At 42.6% G+C, this 25655-nt stretch overlaps 2 protein-coding genes and 1 long non-coding RNA gene across 5 annotated transcripts in view; 2 read left to right on the top strand and 1 right to left on the bottom strand.

The window, feature by feature from the left end:
- Positions 1 to 1277, top strand: part of myt1la (myelin transcription factor 1-like, a) — a 49175-nt gene extending 47898 nt beyond the window's left edge. For all 3 annotated transcript variants that reach the window (XM_076271993.1, XM_076271992.1, XM_076271994.1), the window contains one exon: positions 1137 to 1277. In XM_076271993.1, coding sequence (XP_076128108.1) covers positions 1137 to 1277 — 141 coding nt within the window. The remainder of the gene's footprint in view (positions 1 to 1136) is intronic.
- A 4592-nt stretch (positions 1278 to 5869) lies between these two features.
- On the top strand, positions 5870 to 19203 carry LOC143109715 (fasciculation and elongation protein zeta-2-like). Its single transcript, XM_076272526.1, has 8 exons — positions 5870 to 6196; positions 8455 to 8563; positions 9457 to 9573; positions 10863 to 11004; positions 12864 to 13135; positions 15350 to 15425; positions 15586 to 15651; positions 16376 to 19203. Exons 1-8 carry the CDS (start codon positions 5892 to 5894, stop codon positions 16390 to 16392), a joined length of 1104 nt encoding a protein of 367 aa, XP_076128641.1. The 5' UTR covers positions 5870 to 5891; the 3' UTR covers positions 16393 to 19203.
- A 1140-nt stretch (positions 19204 to 20343) lies between these two features.
- On the bottom strand, positions 20344 to 21920 carry LOC143110404 (uncharacterized). The gene is made up of 3 exons (XR_012984145.1): positions 21891 to 21920; positions 20752 to 20823; positions 20344 to 20423 (listed from the first exon to the last, which is right to left on the bottom strand). It is a non-coding gene; the product is annotated as an uncharacterized LOC143110404 (long non-coding RNA).
- Positions 21921 to 25655: the final 3735 nt, after the last annotated feature.

Here is a 25655-nt window from a genome sequence, read left to right on the forward strand (position 1 = left end):
CTTCTTCCTACCCCTTTAAACCTCCACTATAACTTTGACCTCATTTGTGAATACAGTGTGGGGTTATCCAAACTGTCCTCATACGTGGCATTGTTATGAGACTCTTTTGATTAGACCATAGTCCTGCAGCGCCCTCTATGGACCACAGAGAGGCATGCAGGCCAGGATGCCGCAGCCGAGACAAAAAAAGCCAAATTAATATCCTGTGTGTGGAAAATACATCAGATTGCATGACAACACTCTAATGAAGGAACAGTTTATATGTGTGTGTGTGTGTGTGTGTGTGTGTGTGTGTGTGTGTGTGTGTGTGTGTGTGTGTGTGTGTGTGTGTGTCAGTATTTCAGTATTTAATTGTGCTCTGTGTGTGTATGTGTGTTTGGGTGCGTGCGTGCGTGTGAGTGGGTGTGAGTGTGTGGGTGTGTGTTTGTGTGAGTCGGTCATGCTGCTTCGCCTCCCTGTTTCATTCTTTCCACATGGGAAATGAACACTGCCTGCCATTACGCATTCATATTCACAAGCCATATGAACACAGTCAAAACTGCCTTGGACTTGACTTGGTTTCTGCTTGATTGATATCTTCCACATAGCCTCTATTTTTTTAAACAAGACAACATAGATTTATAGTTTAGGGATGCATGCCACACACACACACACACACACACACACACACACACACACAGACACACACACCATATCCTTCATATCCTTTTCTTCCTACTGTGTTTCTGGAGAGGTGAATATGAGATTTTGGCTTAGACCAGGTCATTGAACTAATCAGTATCTGGAACTGCCTTGAAACAATTAAAATGTGCACAGAGATTCCTCCTCCTCATGGACTGGAAGCTGTCCAGAGTGTAGCATAATCTCAGTCTGACAGGCTTTTTGCATCACATCTTTAATGATCACTTTCACTGGATTTTGGTCTGTCTGACAGTCTGAATAAATTTCCTGACAGCCTTTCTCCCATGTGCACCAGATTATAAACAGACGACTGCTCCGCTCTGCGTGTCCCTGGCTGTGTTGTGTTACATCACTGTACCTACTTTCTCTGTGTCTGTGTCTGTGTCTCTGTGTGTGTGTGTGTGTGTGTGTGTGACTCTAACTGACTCTGCTTGATCCCCCTCCCCCACCCACAGGAGCCTATGAACGAGCAGAACTTTGACACGTACGTGGACACGCTGACAGACATGTACACGCACCAGGACCAGTACCAGAGCCCGGAGAACAAGGCGCTTCTGGAGAACATCAAGCAGGCCGTGCAGGGCATCCACGTGTAAGGGTGGGGGCCCTCCTGAACTAACCAATGGCTGAAGCCGTCACTGAGTCTGATGGCAGCGTCACCCAATCAAATTCAAACATGTTGAGCAAAACAACATGGAAAAAAAAGATACAAGGGAAGAGGACGCAGAGGAGACGAGACAGATGTAAAATTTATGGATCATTATTTTATGGCTGTAATTTATCTAATAATTTTTGCATTATGAACAGTGCTGATACGCTCTCGAAATTCCATAACTATGATTTAATGCCTTGCTTTAAATGTAATTACCAATTGTGGCACTTGTTTTAAACAGCATTCATATTTTGTACATTTTCATATGACCTGACATAATGTGATGTAATGTTTATAGCTGCTAATTAATGTATGCACATTTTAGTGTATATGTGTGTTATTTTAAAAGATTATTGACTAAATGACAGATCTTGAAATGTGCAGTAGGGTGGAATGTTACAGGCTGAGAGTGCAAGGAGCAGTGTTTCATAGAACCTTTTTTTCCTTGGGAAAACATGTCTGTGCACAGGCTGTTTGGTGGTTGTATATTTATACGTTTTGTAAAAACAGAAAAAAGTAAAAAAAGGTCATGAGTGTCCGAGGAAGGCTTCAGGGTCGGAGGAGAATCCTGTCAGTGGTCATGCAGGTTCCCTGTGGTCATGCAGTGTGGCTTTGGCAACCCAGAAGAGTTTAGAAATAAAACCAAACTATATATGATTGCAAACATCATGACACGGAAACTTATTGGTGTGTATCCCATAAACTAGAGTAAGACTGTAACACATGAGAAATATGTTAACTGTTTTGTGGTTTTGAAATTTCCCATTCAGACATGGTCTGAATATTAAATAGACAATCCAGCATTTTAACCATTTAGCTATATGGTCAAAAAGTTCAACAGAATATTAGCAATATGTGACAATGACTCAATCATATCCTTAGATATGGGATGCAAATATTTGGGTATATGCAATTTCATATTTGTGAGCGGTACCCGTTAAAAACGAGTGCATTTTTACTAACTGTAAAGAATTTTTTTTTTTTTTGTATGGACCTTTCTACAATCATATTTCGAGAATGAAACACCAATGGTCGATTCCAAAATGAGAGAGGTTTCATTGCTCTCCATGTCAGGGTCACCCTGGTTTCCATGTTCTGATGTTTTAGTTTATGTATGTATGTATGTATTTATTTATTTATTTATCTATTTATCTATTTAGCTGTTGTGGGTTTTTTTTGTATGCGCTGACAAAGAGAGACTAAGTTAGTGATGGGGGTGAAGATGTTGTAATGATGTAATCAGTGGACTGGATATACAGGGTTTATACCTCTAGCGTGTGACTGCACTTGTCCTTCTCCTGTACATATACTCAACCAACCAATCACTCTGCTTACGAGTCTGCATAGAACCAGGAAGAATCCAGGCCCCAGCCCAAGTCACCTTTTTGACTTCAGTGGAAAAGTCTGACTCCAACAGAAAGTAAAGTCAGAACAGCAAACGGCTGGGCTTCTGGTCAAGAATTGGTTCTTCATAGACTGATACATACATACTGATGGTTCCATCATTGCTAAAAACATTATGGCTGCACTTTAACCTCATACAAACCAGTGTGACACGGGGACTTCTAAAAACTGTATGAAATACCACACTCACAGTACATGAACATTACTTTAAATCACTTCAACTGGTGTAACGTTATTTTTGTTTTTAAATACTTTTCACATACATTTGTTGTGTTATTCAAGTCTCATGTTGATATGACAATCTTCATTTTTTCATTCCAACTTTACTGCGAGCCTTTTGGCAAGGTCTATAGGCTCAGGCTAAAACGACCCACCCATTCAGTAAATTGTGTGCTCACGGCACCATTGTGAAATGCATTTGGATGGTTTCCAGTCAAATGTGCAACATTGCTACTGTACAAAGTCATTGTTCAGAAGCCATTGAATGTCCATGGTAGCTCCTGTTCAACCACAATAGTACAATCATATCCAATATTTTGCCTGATAAACGGACGGTGCTGAGACTGCAAGTCATGAGAATATACAAATGTTCTGCTGTTTGATAAATGAAAAAGTAAATGTGTATGTGCAACAAAGAGGATTTTGCTGGAACATTTGTCATTGAATACTTTCCTAATGGCACTTGATGGTTGCTGCAGATTGAACTAGTAAGTAATTTATTGTAGCAAATTTCAAATAAATTCATTATGCAGCCACATAAAGTTAGTTTTTCGCAACCCTTTTTTTGTTTTACTAACAAACTTCTATGCGAACGCCAAAAACAGTAGAATCCAACACTGATGTCCTCAACCAATGGCACTTTGTTTTTACTGTCCTCTTGCAAACAAAATTGTGTTTGAACAAAGCTGCATGCTGACTGACATTTAACAGTTTTATCACTGTGTTAGTTTATGCAGCTGCTTATCTGACAGTGATGATAATTCTTTTTTTTTCATTACATTTTTTCTGTGCCAAATGTACAAGTAAACACATATTTGTCTTAAATACTTTTTTCTGAACTAGTCAGTTTGACTTTAAGGGAACTGAGATGGCAGATTGTTTATATCCTTTTCTTAAAGGGACAATCAAATCCCTTGATCCTAGAGTGTTCCAAGTCCATACACTACATTATGTATTGTTATATATATATAAAAAAAGAAAACTATTTCACAAGACAGCCTGGATGTTAGCTTGGATATGATATGAGTATTCCTGTTGTCCAATTCACAACATCTCTGTGTTGCCAATGAAGTTGCTCTGGCCCACACGGTCATTTAAAGGGCGGGTATATGAGGTGCTAGCTAATTATGTCACCCATGCGCTCGGGGGTTTCCAGTGAACCAAGGGGCAAAGTCCTCTGGGCTGCCCACCCCTAGTCCTCAGCTTTGTGTATGCAGCTTATTGCCAATGTAGTACTGCTTCAAATAGACTTATAGCAAATGTTTAAAAAAAAGAAATAAAATAAGCATTTTCATCAACGGTCATCATTGCCTATACTACAGAAAAGGGGATTTTAAGCACAATTCAGCTGCCTGACTGCTGTTGGCACATTATTGTAATAATAACAAAATGGATAAGGTTATATGTGACTATTTACATTTAGAACATTATGGTGTCACATGCTTAAACGCAAAGTAATTTTCTTATGAAAACATGGGAGCTCATCATCAGAGTATGATACATTTTCCATTACAAAAATGTTTCAACTAATCCTTTGATGACAGGATTTTATATGACACCGCCTTCCTTCTCGCTTTCTCTCTAACTCTCCTTCTTTCTCTCTGTCGCTCGATTGTTCATTTATTTTTGTACCACATGGCATGGCATTTTGTTGATATAATACTTTTGCTATAAATGTTTAAAATCACACATTGCAGTGATATTTCATTTTGAAATCGTGAACTTTGTACAATTTTTATCATGCTGGTGTTAACATCTACTCTAAATAAAACCCGTGTTGCCATAGTCACGGTTGCAAGGCCATTTCTTTTTTTTTTTTGGGGGGGGGGGGGTCGTGTGCTGACAAAGAAAGACTAAATGGGTGAAGAGAGTTAGTGATGGGTGGAAATGTTATGTGGATGTAACCAGTGGGCTGGATTTAAAGGGTTTACTTGTCTTTTCCTGTAGTCCTACAAATATACTCAACCAACTAATCACTCTGCCTGCTTACGAATCTGCATGAAACCAAGAAGAGTCCATTCCTTTTTATCCCACCAGTTCGAAGACAATGTTCAATGAAGATGGGGTAAATTATATAAAAAATATTTCTATCACACTCCTCAACTCCGCTTTGTGGAGACCTTAAATTAAGGAAAGGAGAAAGGAACTGGAAGCTGACTTGAGCTGACCATTACCATGGACAATTACAGCAGCCTAATAAAAGGTATTGGGAAAACAAAGATATTGGATAAGGTTGGGTGTTTTCTGTCTTGTGATGACGACCCTAAAGCAGGTGCTCTGACTGTCTGCTCAGAGGGATCAGGGATTATGTGTGTCTGAGTGTGTGTGCGCTCCATCTGTGGATGCAGCCAGGGCCCCTCTTTGTTTCTTCGGTCTTCATTTAGCCCCCACATGTAGCCCATGTTATTGCATCTATGCATCTATCCCTGCCTGAGTCCACCTGAGCTTTGTTAAAGGTGACCAAGAAGGTTGTCTTAGTCTATCTGCAGCCACTCTCTGCTGTTATAATATTACCTGACAAAACACATGCAGCCACTCCCTTACAAAAAAATAACTGCATAGCCTACTTCTATCAATAATGCCGTTTTGGAGGACATATTTGCAGTTCTTATGCAGGAAATGTAGTATTTTGGACATGAAAAACTGCATAGTGCTGTCAGATATTCCCTGACAAAACACAACTCGTTAATCCTACAAATATGTTGACAAAATACGGTATTGAGATAGTAAAAAAAAACTCACGGGGTTAGCTACTGCCAATGAGCAAAATTAATCTGGGGAATGACATTTGCAAGCAGCAGCTGCGACGGGGGTCCAAGCTCATAAGCTAACAAGTCACGGGTAGAGTGGGTGGGGCTCCGGGATTTCTCAGCTGGTCCTCAAGAGCGTCTGTCTCGAACCGAAGTTCAGTGAGTCTTGTTGTCCCGTAGCAGTGATGGCTGCTCCGTTAGCACACTTCGATGAAGACTGGCAGGACTTTAATGAATTCAGACCTACCTCTGAATGGCCAAATCAGCTGGATCAGATCAACTCCAATGTCGGTGACACAACAGGGTTTGAGGACTTTTCAGATCTGGACAACAGCTTTTCAGGGGAGATATGCAGCTTCAAGTCAATGGAAGACCTTGTGAACGATTTTGATGAGAAGCTCAATATGTGTTTTCGGAATTACAACACTAAGATAGAAAATATCGCTCCAGTACAACCCATAACAGAAGATAATTTCCTGAAGGACGACGAGTAAGTAACGTTATGACACTATCGCCTTTTTATATGTCCATGTTTCACTGCCTATGTAACAACAGGGCATCAGCTAGCAAGGAAACGTTAGCTTGCTAGTCACCCAGCACAGTAAGTAATCTCAGTGAGAGCAGCATTTTAACTCGTTTACATGAGGTCGGATTGCAAATTAACCAATAAACTATAGATTTGCAACCAAATTAGCAATTTAACCAATTAGTGTTAAGGGGTCGCAGATAACTTTGGCAAAATTATTATAGCTGACCACAGAGCTGGGCTAACTTCACTGCTAGTGATAGCAAGACCAACTAGCCAAAGAGGTCCGTAAGTTATATGCCTGCGCATAAACAGTGGACTGGGAAAAGATGGCTAACTAACCCGATAAGTAGGTAGGTTAGTAAGCGTGGCAATTTACAGGAATATTGTTATTGCTAAATGGTAGGGTAGGATATCTGTTGTAGCAATGAGGTATTTGGGTGCATTGATAAATAATCGCTAAGTCGCAGTAGACGTGGCAAATGACTGGTCATAGCCTTAAAAACTGACACAACGATAGCCAACTCAAGCCTCACAAAAACACCTCTGTGGCCATAAGTAAAAGGGGAAAAAACGACCCTATGTAAGTTAAACATATAGGTAAACTTACTGGTATAAGTATTTGATGACTTGTTATAAACACTGGCATTTCACTTCAGGATAAAAGTACGGTGTAATTTTACCAAGTCACTTCTTTACCTGTATCATGAAAATATTGACGAACAGCTTTCAGATCCATCAGTGGGGTGATTATTCTGCCCAGGTCTGTTTATCGTACAGAAACATGCAAAACATTTATAACGTAACGTCAACTGTTTCCACTGTTTATTTTAGAGAGTACATTTGTCACTCAGACATCAGACAGTTAAAACTGATCTATTCACTTTTTGGTTTTCAACATAATCTCTACCATTGTCTCACTAGACATTCTGTGAAAGTGACTCCACAATGCAGTGAATAAATCCATAATTCCTGTTCTTTGTTTAACTAGTGGTAATTTTCCTCTTCCAACCCACAGATGCATGACGTGTCTTTGAAGATTATGTTGCAATGTATTGAATATTGCAGAATAACTGTCATGATGCAGTTGTTATCATGATGGGCGATGGGTTGTGATAATTAACTCACAATCTGATACTTATCCCCACCCCTGCTAGAGAGAATTTTGGGGATTAAGAGAATAACTTATGGGGCGAATTTTACTGCCTTCCTTCTCATGGTGGAATGGTAGACAATAATGGAAGGAGATTTTCTCCCCTGACATTTTCCAGCGCTAGATAGCAGTTCGAAGAGGACATGTAGGCTATTTTTCTGCCCGGGTCTTTGTGTCTGTGGTTTTCATATACATATGTGGTCGTCTGTGATCATGCATGTTAATGTGCATCTGCATGTGTGTGTGCGCGTGTATTCGTGCGTGTGTGTGTTCTTTGGTAATGTTATAGACATGCCACTTCAAATGGCCTCCCTGACCTGTCGCACCAGAGAAAGGGCAGCAAAGATGCAGGCATATCAGAGACAAGGATGGAGAGAGACAGGGCAGTAGAGACGAAGAGATGCGTAAAAAAGAGATGCTTAAAAGAGAAACATGGAGAGCAGGGCGAAGCCAGAAAGAGGAGAACTGAGAGAGAGTGAGAGAGAGTGAGGGAGAGTGAGGGAGAGTGAGAGAGAGTGAGAGAGAATGAGAGAGTGAGAGAGAGAGCAATAGAGAGCAATAGAGAGTGAGCGAGAGAGCATGGGATGGAGATGAGACGAGAAGCGAAGCGACTGAGAGGACTGTTGCGAATGTGTGGTGGATAGAGCAGAGAGGCATAGACGGAGGTCACGCTTGACTGCACTGTCCTCAGGGCGAGCCTCGCTGTCTTAACAACGTCCAGTCTCCTCGTACAGACCCAGACCGGTTTAACCCCACTGCTATCTCTGCGTTCAAGCAAAGCGAGATTTCATTTGCAGACTTGTTAAGCTAGGGGATGATGTCAAAAGTCATCATGAAATCATTTGAAGCAGACTATACTGTACTTTTAATTTTAATGAGTCAGTACCATCTGGTGTGGAGCTTTCAGGGTACAGTCCCCATATGAAAGTTCATTTCAAAGGTTGCATGCGAGGGTATAGGCTATAGCCTACATCTAAGTTGTTACTTAATTTAGTTCTGGTAAATTGGCAGGTTTGGAGCTGTAGATATGTAGTAGATCCTTACATAAGTCTCTGTCCTCTTCCTATAGAATCTGGAACGCTCTGACGGATAACTATGGCAACGTGATGCCAGTGGACTGGAAAACCTCTCACACACGCTCCCTCCACTTACCCACCCTCAACCTAACAGAGCAGAGGGTAAGCCTACAGTCACATCACAAGGCCATGTGATGTCCATGTTCCCACAGCATAAAGACATACAAAAATATAATTTGATGCATTTAGCATTTTATGTTTGAGACTATTTTTGTGTTCTGCAGTAGGTTTTAAAGGAACCATATGTAAGAAATGTATTTCAATTAATCATAAAATGGCCCTGATATGTCACTAGACATTAAGAAATCATGTTCATTTCAAATACTTATGTCAGTGACAACAGTAGTCCGGCCAGGATATTGTCATTTAAAAAGTAAAGTTGCAGCCCTCAACTGATGTTGATGTTGTGTTTTGTCATGTCATGTTGTGTTTTGGCCTGATGCGCCACACTCTACCTATCTACTAATCACAAAGTCAGTAGTGTTTTGGCATCCGGGTTGGCAACCTCGAGTCAGGGGGGAGGGGGAGGGGATACACTGCTCTACAGTAATTTGAAGTGTTTGTGTTAAAGTGTTTGCAGTACCAGTTTTGGCCACAATCTTATATATGGTTCCTTTAAACTACTGGTTACTGGTGCAGTTTTCACATTTTGTGTGTTTGCGTTTGTGTTTATATTTACTTGCATGTGTATGTTCCCCACGGGCAGCCGTGGTCTACTGGTTAGCACTTCGGACCTGTAACCGGAGGGTTGCCGGTTCGAACCCCGACCAGTAGGCACGGCTGAAGTGCCCTTGAGCAAGGCACCTAACCCCTCACTGCTCCCCGAGCGCCGCTGTTGATGCAGGCAGCTCACTGCGCCGGGATTAGTGTGTGCTTCACCTCACTGTGTGTACACTGTGTGCTATGTGTGTTTCACTAATTCACGGATTGGGATAAATGCAGAGACTAAATTTTCCTCACGGGATCAAAAGAGTATATATACTTATACTTATTAGAAAGAGGACAACTCGTCACTGGACCTCTCGGATGATGAGGAGCTGCGGGAGCAAATGGACATGCACTCCATCATCGTGTCGTGTGTCCACGATGAGCCACTCTTCACCGCTGAGCAGGTCAGTTACAACACTCTCTGTTAGGCTCCATTGAGCAGGAGATGGGATATATTATATGGAAAATAAATAGCAATGCTTCCTCCTCACTGGTTGTTTGCAGCAGTTCATACACTGAAGGGTTACTCCACCATTCAGTGACCTGCCAGACTAGCGTTCAAACCATGGGTCAAGCTTCCAGTGCCAAGCACACTATTGAGGTGCACTCAGATTCCTTGTGTAAACACAGAATACAAAATGGCAGGTAGTCCTTCCCGTAGCGTGGTAGTGGTTAGAACATGAAACAGCATTTTTATTGCTGCTACATGTAAATAAACATTTTGCTTTTTGCATAATGGACACTGCAATCAAGGTCCTGGCTGTAGGTTCCGAGTTCCCAAATAAGCATATCCCTGTAGGTTAAATAATAAAAACATAATTATTTTCATTTTTCTCTGACCGATTTAGATAGGAAATGGAAGATAGGTTTCCACTTCACTCCTGAAAAATGCCTCAGAATAGAATCCTTTCTGAGGCCTTTTGGCATCTATTTCTCCCGATAGCAGCGTTTCTAACGATCCCTGTACTGTGGAAGGAGTTTTTAGCTCCCGGTTTAACTAATGAGTCAGACTCACTATATTTGGGCAACGCCATCAGCAACTCTTTTCTGGGACACCCTACAGAATTTGTGCCTGGAAATCTTTAATACTGCGTTCACAGCATAACAGGCGCCTCTGTTTTTGTTGTTGTTTTTTTTTGAGTTGCGGAGCTTTAAGCTAGAATGTGCTGCATTGTAGGTAACCGTGACAACCCTTTATGGGATACAGAATTGTGTAAAAGTTCTTGGCACCCCTCAGGAGCCACACTAGGATGTCTGGCCCCACAAGTGTTGTTGGGGGACTGTGGTTGTATTTTTGGGAACATTATGCACTGACCACAAGCCACTGTGTTCTGAGAGGGTTGTTATTGACCTTGACTAGGCCATAGCAATGCAGATGTTATCGTGGTAGATGTACAGTACAACAAGAGCGTCATGTGATGGGGGTCACTGAAGGGGAAAATGCTGGTATATCTCTTAAGTGTGCTATGTCTGCTAGGTCTTCTGTTGACCCTTTGTGTGTGTGTGTGTGTGCGTGTGTGTGTGTGTGTGTGTGTGTGTGTGTGTATGTGTGTGTGTGTGTGTGTGTGTGAGTGTGTGTGTGTGTGTGTGTGATTGTGTGTGTGTGTGTGTGTGTGTGTGTGTGTGTGTGTACGCTCGTGTGTGCGTGCGTGTGTGTGCGTGCGTGTGTGTGTGTGTGTGTGTGTGTGTTTAGGTTATTGAGGAAATTGAGGAGATTATGCAAGAGTCTCCAGACCCAGAGGAGGATGACAGTCCATCTCAGTCCGACATGTCCCTGCTCTGCCAGGAGATGAACACACTCAACAGGTCCAGCTCCACCAGCAGCTACGAAGAGAGTAAGTGTGTGTCTGTGTCTTTGTCTGTGTCTGTGTTTTTTAGATATCCCTCTACAGCAACTAGCTACCCCTGCTGACCATGGTTATTATTGCCACAATACTGTACGAGTGTGAAGGATTAGGGAATTGGAGATATTGTTAGCCTGTGTTTGTAAGCGTTGAGGTGGGCATAAATGTAGGCCATATTAATTATATAAGACACCCTGCATTGTATAATGGGTTCTGTAATTGGCGTCCAGTCGCATAAATCAGAGATTACGTAATGTTAATGCTATAAGCAGCCCCACAGCACAGTGTGTGTTCAGGCTTATTACGGACCATATACCTCATATGAGGATTTATATAATACCCAACTGTGTGTGTGAGAGAGGTTGTCATAATGTGTGTGTGTGTGTGTGAGGTTGTCATAATGCCTGTTTGTGTTAGTCCAACTGGAGGCATTATGTGGATGTGGCTGCACGTGTGCATGAGTGAAGATGCTGTGCCTTTGATGCTGTTGGGAGCATGGTCAGCAGCAAAGTATTAGTTAGTTGTGTGTTGACTGTGCGTGCTTGTCAGTTTGGCTGTGTGTAGAACTTGAGCATGTATGTGTCGGAGATGGAGTGATGAGAGAGAGAGAGCAAGAGAGAAAGCGAAAGCAGACTATCTCATAAGAGCTGCTGGCAAAGTGACTTGAGCTGTCATTCTACATCTCATTCAGCTTCTAGCAACTGAATCATGGCTGTGTGTGTCTGCGTGTGTGTGTGTGTGTGTGAGGGGGGGGCATCTGTTCTATTTATGTCTTTTGGATGTTCTTGTCGGTGTGTTTTTCACAACTTCACATTCAGTATCTTTTCTCGAGTGTGTCTGTGCATGTATGCAGTTTGTTTAGTATGTGCATTCATTCATACGGCTGTTGTTCTCTAGATAAGCTGAGGACTCAGCTGCTGCAGGCAGCTTGTGTGTGTTTGTTTGTGTGTGTGTTCTGTGTGTGTTGTGTGTGTGTGTGTGAGAGAGAGAGAGAGAGAGAGAGAGAGAGAGAGAGAAATTAGTGTGCCTGTGTAACTTCCTTTATCTCTCGTGTAGATGGTCTCTCCGTGACTATGCCAAACGCTTGGTTAAAGTATTTGTACATCCGTACTGTATGTGCTGGAGTGTGTGTGTGTGTGTGTGTGTGTGTGTATGGGTCTAGCGTGCCTACAGAACTTCCTTTATTTCTCTGGTGCCAAACGCTTGGTTAAAGCACTTGTACATCCGTACTGTATGTGCTGGATGTGTTTTTCTGCACGTGCACCTCTGTGCTTCTCGCCCCGTCTGTCTGCCTCCCTCCCGCTTTATGTGCTCTCTCTTCCCGTCTATATGACTCTCCCCCTCTGTTGAATGAATGAATAAATGAATCATTAGAATGGTGATATAATACAGTCAGCCTCTGTCTGTCTTTCCTACTGCTTTGGGGGTCTGTCTGTCTGTCTGTCTGTCTGTCTGTCCATCTGTCCATCCGGTCTGTCTGGTGCTCTTTCTGTGTGTCTGTCAGTCTGTCCTGTCTCTGGTATATGACTCTTCACAGTGTTGCCAAAGCCAATATCAGAATGAATAGTCGAAATGATAATATAACAATATATAACATGTTTACTTCTTGTCATATAACTGTAATGACTTCATATTTACAGATTTGTCATCATTATCAGTTTATTATTATCATTGTCTCTGGGCAGCTCCCTTCAAAACTTGAAAGATCTAGAAGAGACTCAGAATAACAGCAAAGCCATATAGCATCCTCACTTCCTGTCATGTCTATGACTCCATTTCTCCTTTCTTTCTTTCTTTCTTTATTTTTCTCTCTCTCTCTCTCCCTCTCCCTCTCCCTCTCTCTCCATCAGGTTTGCGCGGGTTGTCCGTGTCGGAGCTGAGTGGTCGGCTGCAGCAGGTGGAGGCGCTGATCCGGGGCCTGTCGGAGGAGCTGGTGCAGCAGCTGGCGCTGCGCGACGAGCTGGACTTTGAGAAGGAGGTGAAGAACCGCTTCATCTCGCTCCTCATCACCGTGCAGAACCGGCAGAAGGAGCACCGGCAGCTGCTCAAGCGCCGTGGAGGCAAGATCCGCAGCCCCAGCCTGCAGACGCGCGGAGGAGAGAGGACGCACGTGCCCGGCACGGTGAGGGGACGCACACACACACACACACACACGCACACACACACATGCACGCACACACACATGCACGCACATGCACAGACACACACATGCACACACACGCACACACGCACACATGCACACACACGCACACACGCACACATGCACACACACGCACACACGCACACACACATGCACGCACACACACATGCACAGACACACACATGCACACACACACACACACACACGCACACACACATGCACGCACACACACGCGCACACACACACACCCCCAGCAGTGGGCTTTGCTGCAGTAGGTGTGTGTGTGTGTGTGTCAAACGTCTGTGTGCACGCTAATCTGCCCAGTTAAGCAGAGAGGATCCAGCGGATCACTTCTGTTCTATCGCCCAATCAAAACAAACACCCCAGGGCCAGTCCAGGCTCCACCACCCTGCTGCCCTGTCATATTCTCTCTCTCTCTCTCTCTCTCTCTCTCTCTCTCTCTCTCTCTCTCTCCACTTTATTTCTCTAATCCTGTTACTTCTGCTTCACACTGGGACCACTCTTCTCTCTCACTCTTTCCTTACGCAATTCTTCCTATCTGCACTCGCTCTCTCATTATGTATCTCTTTTCCTTTCTTTCTCTCTCTCTTCATCCTCTACTTCTTCACGTCCCTCCCTCCTTCACTCTCTCAGTGTTTCAGTATGGAGGGGCTCTCCTCCGTCATTCAGAGCGGCCTGCGCCACACATTCAGGGGCACAGGAGGGGACAAGCAGGTGCCCTCTTCTCTACCTCTACCTCCCCACTCCACTCCATTCCCTCGCTTCTCCACCTCTCCGCTCCTCCTCGACACCCTCACTCCATCCCTAACCAGCTCAACCCCCCCCCCCCTCTATTACCCTCTAAATTTAAAGGGTTAGCTTGCTAAAATCTCTCTCATTCGTAGCATTTGTGAGGCTGTCAAGCCCAGCACAGGTAGTCGATCCTATATTGAGGATACATGTGCTGAGGACGGCCATTGTGGGCTTCAGCTTAACCTGCAAGCTCCAATAAAAAAAGCTCCTGCTGAGCTGTCTATTTATGCAACTCCTCAAAGGAAGTTAGCTGCAGCCATCCATGGCCTTGGATTTGCATTCAGGTTTGTCAGTAAAACTCTAACATGAAAAAGGTATTTTTATCTCATTCACTCATTTCAAGGTGCAAGCAGGGCCTTCGCACTGGGTGTTAGCAGGCTATCCCATGATGGATGCAATTGGAATCATTTGTGTGCATGCGCTCTAATGAATGGCTGTCCTTCCTTTCTTTTCTTCCCTCTCCTCTCTGTGTTTTGCTTTTTCTGAGCACTCAATCAGCACCCTCAGCTGCCCTGCCAAAATCAAACACTAGCCAGCGCTCTCCCGCCCCCGCAATAACCCAACCACCAATCACTGTAGCCTGCACGGTAACATGCACCTCACGCTGACCTATCACAGTGCACCTGTGCTTCACTTTAACCAGTCACCTTCTTCTCACCCTCTTGCTGTGCGCCAGCTTTACCAGCTGCTCTCTCAGTAGCTGCTCTTACACAAGTCTCAGCATCACCAGCTAAAAATAGGGAGCCTCCAGGCATTCACTGCCTTCAAAATAAAAACAGCCTCCACTTCATTTGAATAAAATCAACATTCATTTGGGGAGACAGAGCCACTGAACCACGGAGGTCTGGGGTAATGTTTGTGCTGGTGATGGTTGCACAGAACAACAGTCACTGTGTGTAAGGTCACTGTCAGACCTGCAGTTGTTGTTTTATTTTCTACACAGCATCATTTGTATTGTTATTTATTTATTTATTTATTTATTTATTTATTTAGCCTGTTCGTGCATTCATTCAGCTTTTCTGCCCATTCACCATGTCATTCAGTCATTCTCTCTGACTGTGAGTTCTCTTGGCCAATTCTGATCACTGGAACAGTTCTAATAAACTTACTGTCTGTACATACATGGCTGCACATACAGCGTATTCTAAGGCTCTATACCTCTGTCTATTTTTTATGGCTTTTGTTGTGGTGCTTACCTGTTTATTTTATTTATTTTTCAGTATTTTGGTGCGTCTCCCTAACCCTTTCCTCCCCTAATACCCTTGCATGGACCGCAGCAACAGTGTCCCGAGTAAACCTGTACAGTCTGCTACAGATCCTAATCTCTCCCCCTCTCTCTTCCTGTCATTCTCTCTCTCTCTCTCTCTCTCTCTCTCTTCACAGTATCTTACCACAGTAATTCCCTATGAACAAAAAAACGCACCTCCTTCAGTGGAAGACCTCCAGTACCTCACCAAAAGTGAGTGATGACCTTTAAATCAGATCCTTGCACCTCTAGGCTGTTTATGTATTGCCACAACACCGAGATGCTCGCATAGAAAAGTGCAGTTTTTGGAATAGCGACATTGAATAGCGACATCAGTGTGAACTGATTGATTGTTTGCATGGTTGTTCCACAGTACTGCACGCCATGAAGGACGACAGCGATAAAGTCCCTGGCCTGCTGACGGAGTACATCCTCAAAGGTAGGACTCTCTCTGTTTGACCATCCAGTGGTGAGGTTCTTGTTGCTCAAGATGTTTTAGAGCAACAAGGCATGAACTGGCCACCCTGTGTTGTAATCTACCCACAATGCAACAGCCCCTTGGCCAATACCAGACATGATGATTCACTGTACTGTAATGGAGCCTAACCGGCAATGGGCTGGTGAATTCTCAGCCATATTTTCTTTTGCTAACATTGTTCCATGCCGTACAGGACTTGTCTCTTGTACATTGCTTTTTGTTTCAGCATACTTTTTACTGTTTTCAGTATCAAAATCAATCGTTATAAAACCAGTGAAAAACACCTACCTCTGGGATCAGTTTGAGGTCTACTCTTCGTCATTGCCTTTTATAGAGTCTAGGCCTAGGAGTCTTGCTTTGTCCAGTTGTTGAAGTGCACTTGACTCGGTGAATGAGGGTGCCCACTTGATAACCCCAATGACATGCCGCATACTATATACTGCTGTTGGATGGGCCATTTGTCTTCTGTTTGACCATTGGTTGGCAGATTTGTGGTTAGCGTGCTTTTTTAAATTAATTTGAGTAGGGGCATCTGAATGTGTTTTTACCTTGGATTTTGGCACAAGGGATTATTATAACATCTAATCCTGTGTATTAATGTAATAGTAGAGTCTAGGCCTAGGAGCCTGCTTTGTCCAGTTGTTGAAGTGCGCTTGACTGACCTATTTTCCCATCTCTTTCACAGTATTATGTCCCTCGTAGTCCTCCAGGAATGCCGGAACCTTCCAGTTGGTACGAGGTGATGCAGTGAACCACACATGTCCTGTTTCCATGGGCCATGCTTCTGGCTCCATGGTTTCAAACTCTTAGATGTTTTACCTCATTTTATTTTTTTTATTTTTTTTTTATCCCATAGCATTTTCCATGTGTCAACCTAATATACTATTTTGATATCATGTGAAATGTTTTTATTTTTAAATGCATGTGAGTTTGTAATATTTTAGTGTATGCATCGCCAGTCCGCAGTATTACTCCATGAGTCGTGCGACCTCAGCTCAACGTGGCTCACGGCCCGTCACATGACTATGCCATTTCCTCAGCCTCAAACAACTTCGCAATCCTGTACGAGAAATTCTACTTATCACCCTGCCAACGGCTACGATATCACCACATGTCCTTGGCCTACAGATGAGATATTTCCTGTGGTCGGGTTGCATCTTATTTGTCTGTTCGGTTACTGCATGGTTTTCAATGTATTCTGTGCACTCTTGACAGGGTACAAAAACGTCTTTGGTAGTAGTTTTAACAAGCGGATATCATAAGGCATAGCAGATTAGCCTTGATGTCCTGCCTACTTGTGTAGTGCGGATGTGCAAAACATTATGAAAGTGTAGCTTTAAAGGGTAAGGGGCTTCTGGGCTGGCGAGCTCTGAAATGATGTTGTGACTGAGGCGTCTCTCTGTGTAGCACATTGAAAAGCTGAACTTCTTCGGGCATTTTAGCCAGGCCTTTGTGGGATGGTGAAAGCTTGGTTTTGAGAAAAGGGAAAATCTGTGCTTGCCTGCAAAGACATCTTCCACTTATAAAGCACAAAATCTGCAATAATTTGTGATCTTAGTCCTTTTATATGAAGCTTGTATGCCTATATAATTTTTAGCTTGATTTCTTAACTGATGTAAAAAACATGGGAGATGATTAATTGGGACACTGGGACAGTAATTACTTTCTAAATGGAGATGCTGCTAAAGCAGCTGCATGACTGTGAAATACAGAATCAACCTTTTTCCTTTAGCCAGGTACACTAATGTATGTGTAATGCACACAAAGCTCAGGTGCCATCAATAGCAGCTCAGCGGCACCCCCTGCCCTAAGGCTGGAGCGGTGCATGGTGCCAACTGGTTTTAACCTCTGCCTTGACGTTTCAGCCAGCCTAAATTGTTCCTCCCACCTCTTGGCTCCCTTGATTGGTGCCAGTCCTCTGATTGATGATTATCATTGCAATACTCAGACCCCTTATTCTCCCCAACAACATATTCCCTGTGGCATCAGAAAAAATCAGTTTGTTGAAGCCAGTTATGATGAAGCAGTCTACTAACTTGCATGCACAGAGCATGCTGCTAGAGCCGTACCAGCATAGACCCGGGGGAAGAACACGCGTGGGGGTTACTATGCTGCCTAACGTCCTGTGATTAGGATGTGTTCAGGTTTACAGCTCTCCTAACATCTTCTACAGCTAGTCCCCGACATGCTGGACATGTAGACATTGAGTAGACATTGAGTAAGCTTTGAATATGATGTCGATCTGCGTGCATACCTTCCCATAGTCTTTTTCAGCTCATGTAGTTGGTGAAGTCTTTAGGCTATAGTCATTTTCGCCTAGTGAGGTATTTGGGGACATTTTAGTGTCCCTTGTAATGTCCAGTGCTTGTGTCTTTTGGTCACCCTTGCTACCTGTCCCTTTTTATTCTGATTATAGTGAGCCTAGTACTATAATCTCAAATAACATGCCAGTTAAGCATTTCAATTCTCTCTCTCTCTGTCTCTCTCTCTCGAAACCTGATACAAACTTGCACTTTCTCTGTAACTTGCTCTAAGGACAGTTTGACCCTAGAAAGAAACTCTGGTCAATAATCACACAACAATAACAATATTGGGAGAGCTGTGTCCTCAGCGCAAGCATGCATACAGATCTCTATGCCCAGTAGAGACTCTGCTATGAAGTTTCTTATTATCATGCGCGTTTGGGGCTCAGTTGGACTACAGATGGTAGATTTACCCGAAACATCTATTAGGAACAATCATGTAACAAAACAGGCTTTATAAAAATCAGCGCCACACAATTCCGACTTCCCTTTAGTTTATTTTTGGATTTGTGAGATGGGTATTTTAAAGTTCAGTCTATTCTGCGTTACAGTCTGATTTATGATGCTTGATGTCATTATGGTACCTTTGGAATGGATTACAATCTGATGTTCCAAACGAGATTCCAGCATGTTTTGCCCTCTAGCAAACACAGTCAGTAAAACAAGACCTCAGATTGAATCAGAGCTTAAGCAGATGGATAAACAAATGCAGAATGTGTGTTTTTTTTTATTATTATTATTATTTTTAATTTTCTTTTGTTTTATTCAAATATGCCAGTTTAAAAGAATTAATTCAAAGTCACGGCAGAACATTGAAAGATCTATTTTTATCCTGAGGTTTACTGTATTTATAGGAGTAAATTGAATCCAATAGTGAAATGAGAAGCAGCTATTGGCCTGTCCCAGGCATCAGAACTAAAGTTTTATATTTTTACTCCTTCTCCTGTATTTCTATGGCTGCCTGTGTACAGAAATAACAGTTTTGTAAATAGAAACATGTTTATTTTTAATGTACCATTCTTTCCTCTTCTTTCCTATCCACTCTCTTTGTCACGGATTATTGTTTGTTTCCCATTACAATGTAATGTGTCACAATTAATTTATTCTGTAAAGGCCATTTAAAGCATATCATCTTTAGTGGTACAAATGTTTTGTGCCAGTTTGCACTGGAACTCATGTCAACTAAATAAAGACTTTTGACTGTATGAAATGCCTTCATTTTAATCTTGGATTAATTGTTGACTTGATTTTCCTGCTTTTCCTTTCTTATGGTCGGTGTTCATTTCACTTTTTCGTTGTGAAATGATAAAGTGACAGCCAAATGCTATTTCTTGCCACAGATTATAAAATAATTTCCCTCAAGGTTTGCCTGCGTAGGCGGTATTATCATTTATAGTGCATGACATAAAATAAGAGTCTGGCCAGCTCATCAGTCATTTTCTGACTGTGCTTATTAGAGACCGAGAAATTGCACCACTGACTCGCTAAAGGAATCCAGGTGCAAGCTTTCGTAAAAGCCAGGAAATGTCAGTGAGTGTTCTGTCAAAATAAAACCACAGACTGACTTAAAACAGACCCTGTCAGAAAATCTGTTGGACATTTGTTTGTGGAAACCTCATGTTGTGTTCTGGATGTTTCACACAAATAAATCCCTTCAGCAGTTAGATCAGATGTTAACAGTGCGATGCTACTAGAGGAAATACTGAGTCTTTAACCGAGAGGTAAGATGACTGCTAGCTCTAGATAATGTAATGGGATGTCCAATTAATTTGAGGCTTTATAGTTACAATCCAAACGCTTGTAATGCTGTACAAAGTGAGTTACAAATTAACTGCCTCCTCAGTGGTTGTTGCTGTGGCTGTGTAATCCTCTGCCGTGGTGTTCCTCAGGGTCATCTACAGCTTTAGCAATCCACTTCCAGTGAGGTCCCAGTCCACCAGTGACTTGCGTTCTTCAGGAGTGGCGTCTGTCAGGGCATCTATAGTCCACCCAGTCCAGTGGAGCAGGCTACAGGTTGGTGTCTGTGAACATGGTGTGCTCTTTCCTTACTGTGCTGAAGCCTTTGATGGTGTCGACAAACTCTTCATCTTCCATGAACTAAAAGCGAACAAATAGTTGTAAAGATAGATTTTTCTTTTTTAAGTACACAAGAACACATTGTAGCACCCACTGGAGTGCTTAGAAAGACCTTCCGTATTATGTTAGAACTGTCCATGTCTGGGATCAATTTGAGGCACTCACCATCCCGCTGTCGTGCCACTGCCTGTGAGGATCCCATTCCTCGTTCCTGCCCTCCTCAGTGTTCTTGTCTATGACCTCACTGATGCTGCGGTGCAAGGAATTCTGGGAATGTGCGAGCGTTGAAACGTGCAGCGTGGACACCGTGACGATGCCGTCCTCTCCCTCCAGAACCTTACTGTCCACCACATCCTGGAGCGGAATTGGGACAGGTCAAGGCTTGGTATGCTCCAATCTCAAAGTATATGTCAGCTCTAACACTAACTGCCAACGACCAATGTTGAGGTTAAACTATCTGTTCTAGCCGAGCACTTATCAATTAATGATCTTAGAAAAGGTCTAATGAGGTCAGTGATCATATGTGCTGGCAGGAGTCTCCTCATGAACATGTGCAGGTTTTATATTTTCAGAGAACTTCTCAGAACATTATTTGATTTCTATATTGTGTAGATGTAGGTTTTGTGTTTTCAGAGAACATCAATCTTTGAAGAGACAGATGAGCCACAAGAGAGGTTCTGACCTCACGGTGTATGGTGAAGCCTTTCAGGGTCACACTGTTGGAGGCGCTCGTAGTGTCTGCCACCGTGTCAAACTGAAAAACAAAACTTGTTACACTGTTTGTCAACGGCAGTCTATTCAGAATGTAAATACTTTGTATTTGTAATTTAGTGAAAGAAATATATAATGTCCGCAACGTTTCGACCCTACTAGGTCTTCTTCAGGCAAACTCAATTTTGAAGACCCAGCAGGGTCGAAACGTTGCCTTTGTACATTAAATATGGGAGTCTAAAGCTGTTGCGCCCATTTTATATTTTTTTTCAGTTTTTTTGTCCTGCACCTGACAGAAGGTGGGATGTGCACACAATAACTTTTTTTGAATATATTTGTAATTTAAACACATATTTACACACAATACTATGATGACTGAGGTTGTTGGCATATGTTACTACTACAGTTGTGTTCAAATAAATAGCAGTGTGTTTAACAAAAAGTGAATAAAGTGCCATATGCCGAAGAGGAAATGCCCCTAAGATGGGTGTTTCAACAAGACAGCGACCCCAAACACATCACAAAATCTTGGTTCCAGACATAAAGGATTGAGGTAATGGAGTGGCCAGTTCAATCCCCTGACCTCAACCCCATTAAAAAAAAATGCAGTTTCTGAAGCAAAACAGGAACTGTGAAATGTAGTTTGTTCTTTCTGGGCAGAAATACCTGTTCATAGGTGCCAGAAGTTGGTTTATGCAACGCAGATGTGCAGCAAACAATTGTTCTGCAACTAAATATTAGTTCAGTTTAAGGTCGAAGAGAAAAATGCCAACACTGGTATTTTTTAACAGAATGATATTCCTTTTCTTTGCTTCTTGTGAAAAGTAATGCAGACTTGATAAATTTGTTAATAATTTGATTTATAATTTAATGTGGAATGTTTCCAATACATTTGAAATATGGAAATAAAAACTGAAAATGATTTTGAACATATTTGAACACAACTGTAGGTACTATTTCAGGAGGCCTAAAGAGAGTTTCTGCTCAACTGCAGTGTCTAGGTGAGTGGTACAGTTAGCTGGAAAGGTAAATAAAGGAAAAAGACTTACAAAAGTTTAACTAACATTCATAGAAAAAATGCCAAAAAGACACCCCCGCCCCCCACCTCACCAGGTATGAGTTGCTTGGGCTGGAAACTGCCATGGGTCCCCTCTTCTCCAGCTGCATAGGGACCAGCGGGGGGCGCTCTCTGGTGATGGGGGGGCGGTGGCGGCTAAGCGTCCGGTGCAGGAGTAGCCCGAGGATGATGGCAAGCAGCACCAGAGCAACGCCCGCCATCACTACCATGAACCACAGCTCCCGGTAGACGGGAGGGTCCAGGGACTGAGTCCCCGCCCGCTCCCCAGGCAGGGTGGGCTGGACCACATCTGGCGGAGGCAGAGTGGAGGTGAGGGGGAGACCAGGAGGCCTATTCATCTGGCTTGCAACAAAGCTAAACACTTCTGGGAAAACCGTGACTTTTGCCGTGCAACATACAGTACCATTATAACCATGAGGTTGCTTCTATTGTAAAGCACTGGGGTCAACTGCTGTTGTTTTCAGATGTGCTATATAAATAAAGTGAATTCACTTGACTTGGCATGAGAAGGCCAGTGTTATTCTGTGGTCACCATAGAATAGCACTGACCATGCTGATTGAGATTCACACGAGGGGAACCTTGAAAAACATGTTGATTCTATTTTGGTATTTATGTTTTGCATAGCTATTTGCTGACAATATTGACAGAGTTGGTGGATGGAACAAACAGGCTACATTCAACAGTGTGGGCTGAAGTACTAGTTTTGGTTTCGCCGGGATTGTGGTGTGCCAAGGTTACCATTAGAGACAGGATGCCATTGGGCTTTGACAGATAGCTGTTTTATAGAAGATCTAATGATTATTAGTGTAATCTCTAGAATAGGCGGGCAAAATGAACTGTGAATGACAAATTAAGATGTGCGAATCCTTTAGTGGAAAAAAAAACAGAACCTGCTGTCTCTAGCCAAGAAGACAGTCTATCTTGCAGTGATGGAGCGATAGAAAGAGATTGATCCATTCTAATATATTATACATTAATAGCACCACACCAGACTTAGTCCTTTCATTACAACAGTGCATCGCTACACTGGTCTCACTAGAAGTAATGCTCTTATCATCCAGTAAACACCAGTGTTCTAAGGTTTCAGAGAGCAGTTCCATGTAATGAGAACACACAGCCCACACTGCTTATGCATATGGTTTAGCCTACCCCCACGTGCAATTGGATAATGTACACAAGTAACATGCAATGTAAAGCCTATATGACCGACTACCGACTCGACTACACCCACCCATAAAACACCAAGAAACACCCTGATAGCAGCTATGCATTGTTCTAAGAAGAAATCATTTAGCCACTATGTTGATAGCAGCTATAAGGAGAACCCAATGGGAACATTTCTTTCTCTTGTGTCCGCTCCAATAAATGATCCATCACATGAAGAGATGTTTTTTTTCTTTTTAACATGGATTTCAATAATGTTCTCTTTAAGGGTAAAAAAGCACTCAGTATGTTTGTCATATGTCTCTCATGCACTTGTGACACAGTGTGACTCACAAACGTGTCACGTTATGGCCAATGTGCGATCTGACCCAGTTCAATCTGACTCATGTGCTCCCTCTAGCAAAGCTCTGACCTTACCATGAGGACACAGAGAGAGAGAGAGAGAGAGAGAGAGAGAGAGAGAGAGAGGGGGAAATAAAATCATCTTAATATGAAGTGCCACTCACCGGTGTGTGTGTCTGTGTCGTTGTGGCTGCCAGGGGCTTTTGGCATCCTCTAATTTTGCGCTACATTGGTCCCCACAGTGCTGAGGTGTAGATCTGTGTTGGAGTGGGAGCGAACCTCTTCACCCATCAATATTTCACATCACACAGCACTCCGACAGACACGCATCAGGAGCCAAAACCTCGAGCAATGCCACAAATCAAATGTGATCATTCTTCCACCATCTGTATTCCCTTAGTTGGAGTTGGTTGGTGTGGACAATGAGGCCATTCGTCGGAATGCGCAGTCAGAATTCCACACACCTGTGACTGGCTCAGGCTCCTGTCCCTTGGGGCACCATGGCAACGGCACTGCAAGCTTAGGCGGGTTGAGTTACCTGGACAGCTCGTCTCATTATGATACAGAACACCGGAGTATGGCCCACTCACTCGTACACACACACACACATGCATACAACTCCACTCCAGGCATGCAAACACATACTCTCCTAGCTTTACTACTTACTTACACACACATTTAATAATTATGTAATTACATGTTTAAATGCATTCATGCACATATAAACATATACACAGAGATATTCAGCCATGTAGAAAATACACACAACACAACACACATCAGGTTTGATAAATAAAATATAATAATAATTTAATACATGATCCTGTAAATTCCTTTTACCCACAAACATAACAGTTATACAATTCTTGTCCAAAATACTCGGTGAACAAGATTCATGACATAGAACTAGCATGAAAACCTTTTTTGTCTTTTATAGTGTAAGTAATGTTGTTGACACATTTGTTTATATAGATTTAAATACATATACATATAAATATACATTTACATACAGTATAGATGGAATGAATGCATGTTCTGTGTGCATATGTACACCACAGTTATTAAGAAACGAGGACAGCTGACCTGCTCCCTTTTCTGACAGACGAGAGTGGGGGAGTTCTCTGATCTGCACCAATGATGATCGTCTCTGCGGGTCACGTTACCGCAGTGTAGATATACACACGCAGGCACGTCTGCCTGCCTGCCTGCACTTGTCATCGTTACAGTTCAGGACTAACAGTGTGACAGAGGTTAGGTCATGACTGCGGAAAAGTTTTCCATCAGGGGCGTTCTCCAGCACTGCATGTCCTGTCCTGTGGTATGCCACTACAAGCCTCTCAGTGCATGTCTTGTGGTATGCCACTATAGGCCTCACAGTGCATGTCCTGTGGTATGTCACTATAGGCCTCACAGTGCATGTCCTGTGGTATGCCACTATAGGCCTCACAGTGCATGTCTTGTGGTATGCAAGCCTCTCAGTGCAAGTGGCTTCAATTTGAAGTTGCACGTTGACAACATTCAACAAGACAACTCAACCACAACGTTTATTCGATATATTATCCAACCGTTTTACTGTCACCACAAAGGGTCTCAAAACCAGACAAAAAGACCCCTCTGAGATTGAACAGGTGATATTTATTATGGCCCAGTGGCTTCAAAGATTTTCAAATGAAAGACTCATCGACTCTGTCTCTAATTTATCTAGGCTTACAACCAAACAATGAAAACCATTCTCCAAAAAGCCTACCAGACTTATAGTGAATGACATGCAGCTATCGATTCTTTTTGTAATCGATTAATCTAGCACTTTATCGATCGATTAATTTGATTTTTTTTTTTGCATTTTTAAACAACCAAAACAAATAATGCATAACGAAAATGACATGGCTGTAAAATTATCAAGCAATTGGCACAGAGGTATTTATTCTAACTCCAACATTAGGCTACAAAACTAAGCCCATTTATTGCAATTTACCCATTTAGTGTTCATAAGTGCCAGTGCCAACAATTAAATAATGTTCAAAATGCTCTCTGTAAAATTGCAACCTCTTGTGCATGACTTAGCTGGACGAACAAAGCTACCCATACTATGTTGTGAAGTGCTGGGAGGGAGAAGAGGGAAAGCAATTTAATGTATTAATATGCACAACAGGTTTCATGCTGTAATCTAGACTTGACATCAAAGTAAATATCTGTTTTATGTAGATTTCTACACCTGCAGCATTTACCATTAGGCTACTAACAAATAATTTTACCATTAGGCTACTAAAAAATAGCCTACCATTAGGCT

Source organism: Alosa pseudoharengus, unplaced genomic scaffold (assembly GCF_046254945.1).
Source record: "Alosa pseudoharengus isolate Yale_2024_CS ecotype anadromous, Long Island Sound unplaced genomic scaffold, YU_APseudo_1.1 YU_APseudo_1.1_scf_7, whole genome shotgun sequence".
Lineage (NCBI taxonomy): Eukaryota > Metazoa > Chordata > Actinopteri > Clupeiformes > Clupeidae > Alosa > Alosa pseudoharengus.

Excerpts from the sequence above, each read along its gene's own strand:
- LOC143109715 (XM_076272526.1), top strand. The coding sequence starts at position 5,892 with ATGGCTGCTCCGTTAGCACACTTCGATGAAGACTGGCAGGACTTTAAT. Across the intron at positions 6,197-8,454 it reads AATTTCCTGAAGGACGACGA|AATCTGGAACGCTCTGACGG; the intron begins GTAAGTAACGTT and ends CTCTTCCTATAG. Across the intron at positions 15,426-15,585 it reads CCTCCAGTACCTCACCAAAA|TACTGCACGCCATGAAGGAC; the intron begins GTGAGTGATGAC and ends GTTGTTCCACAG.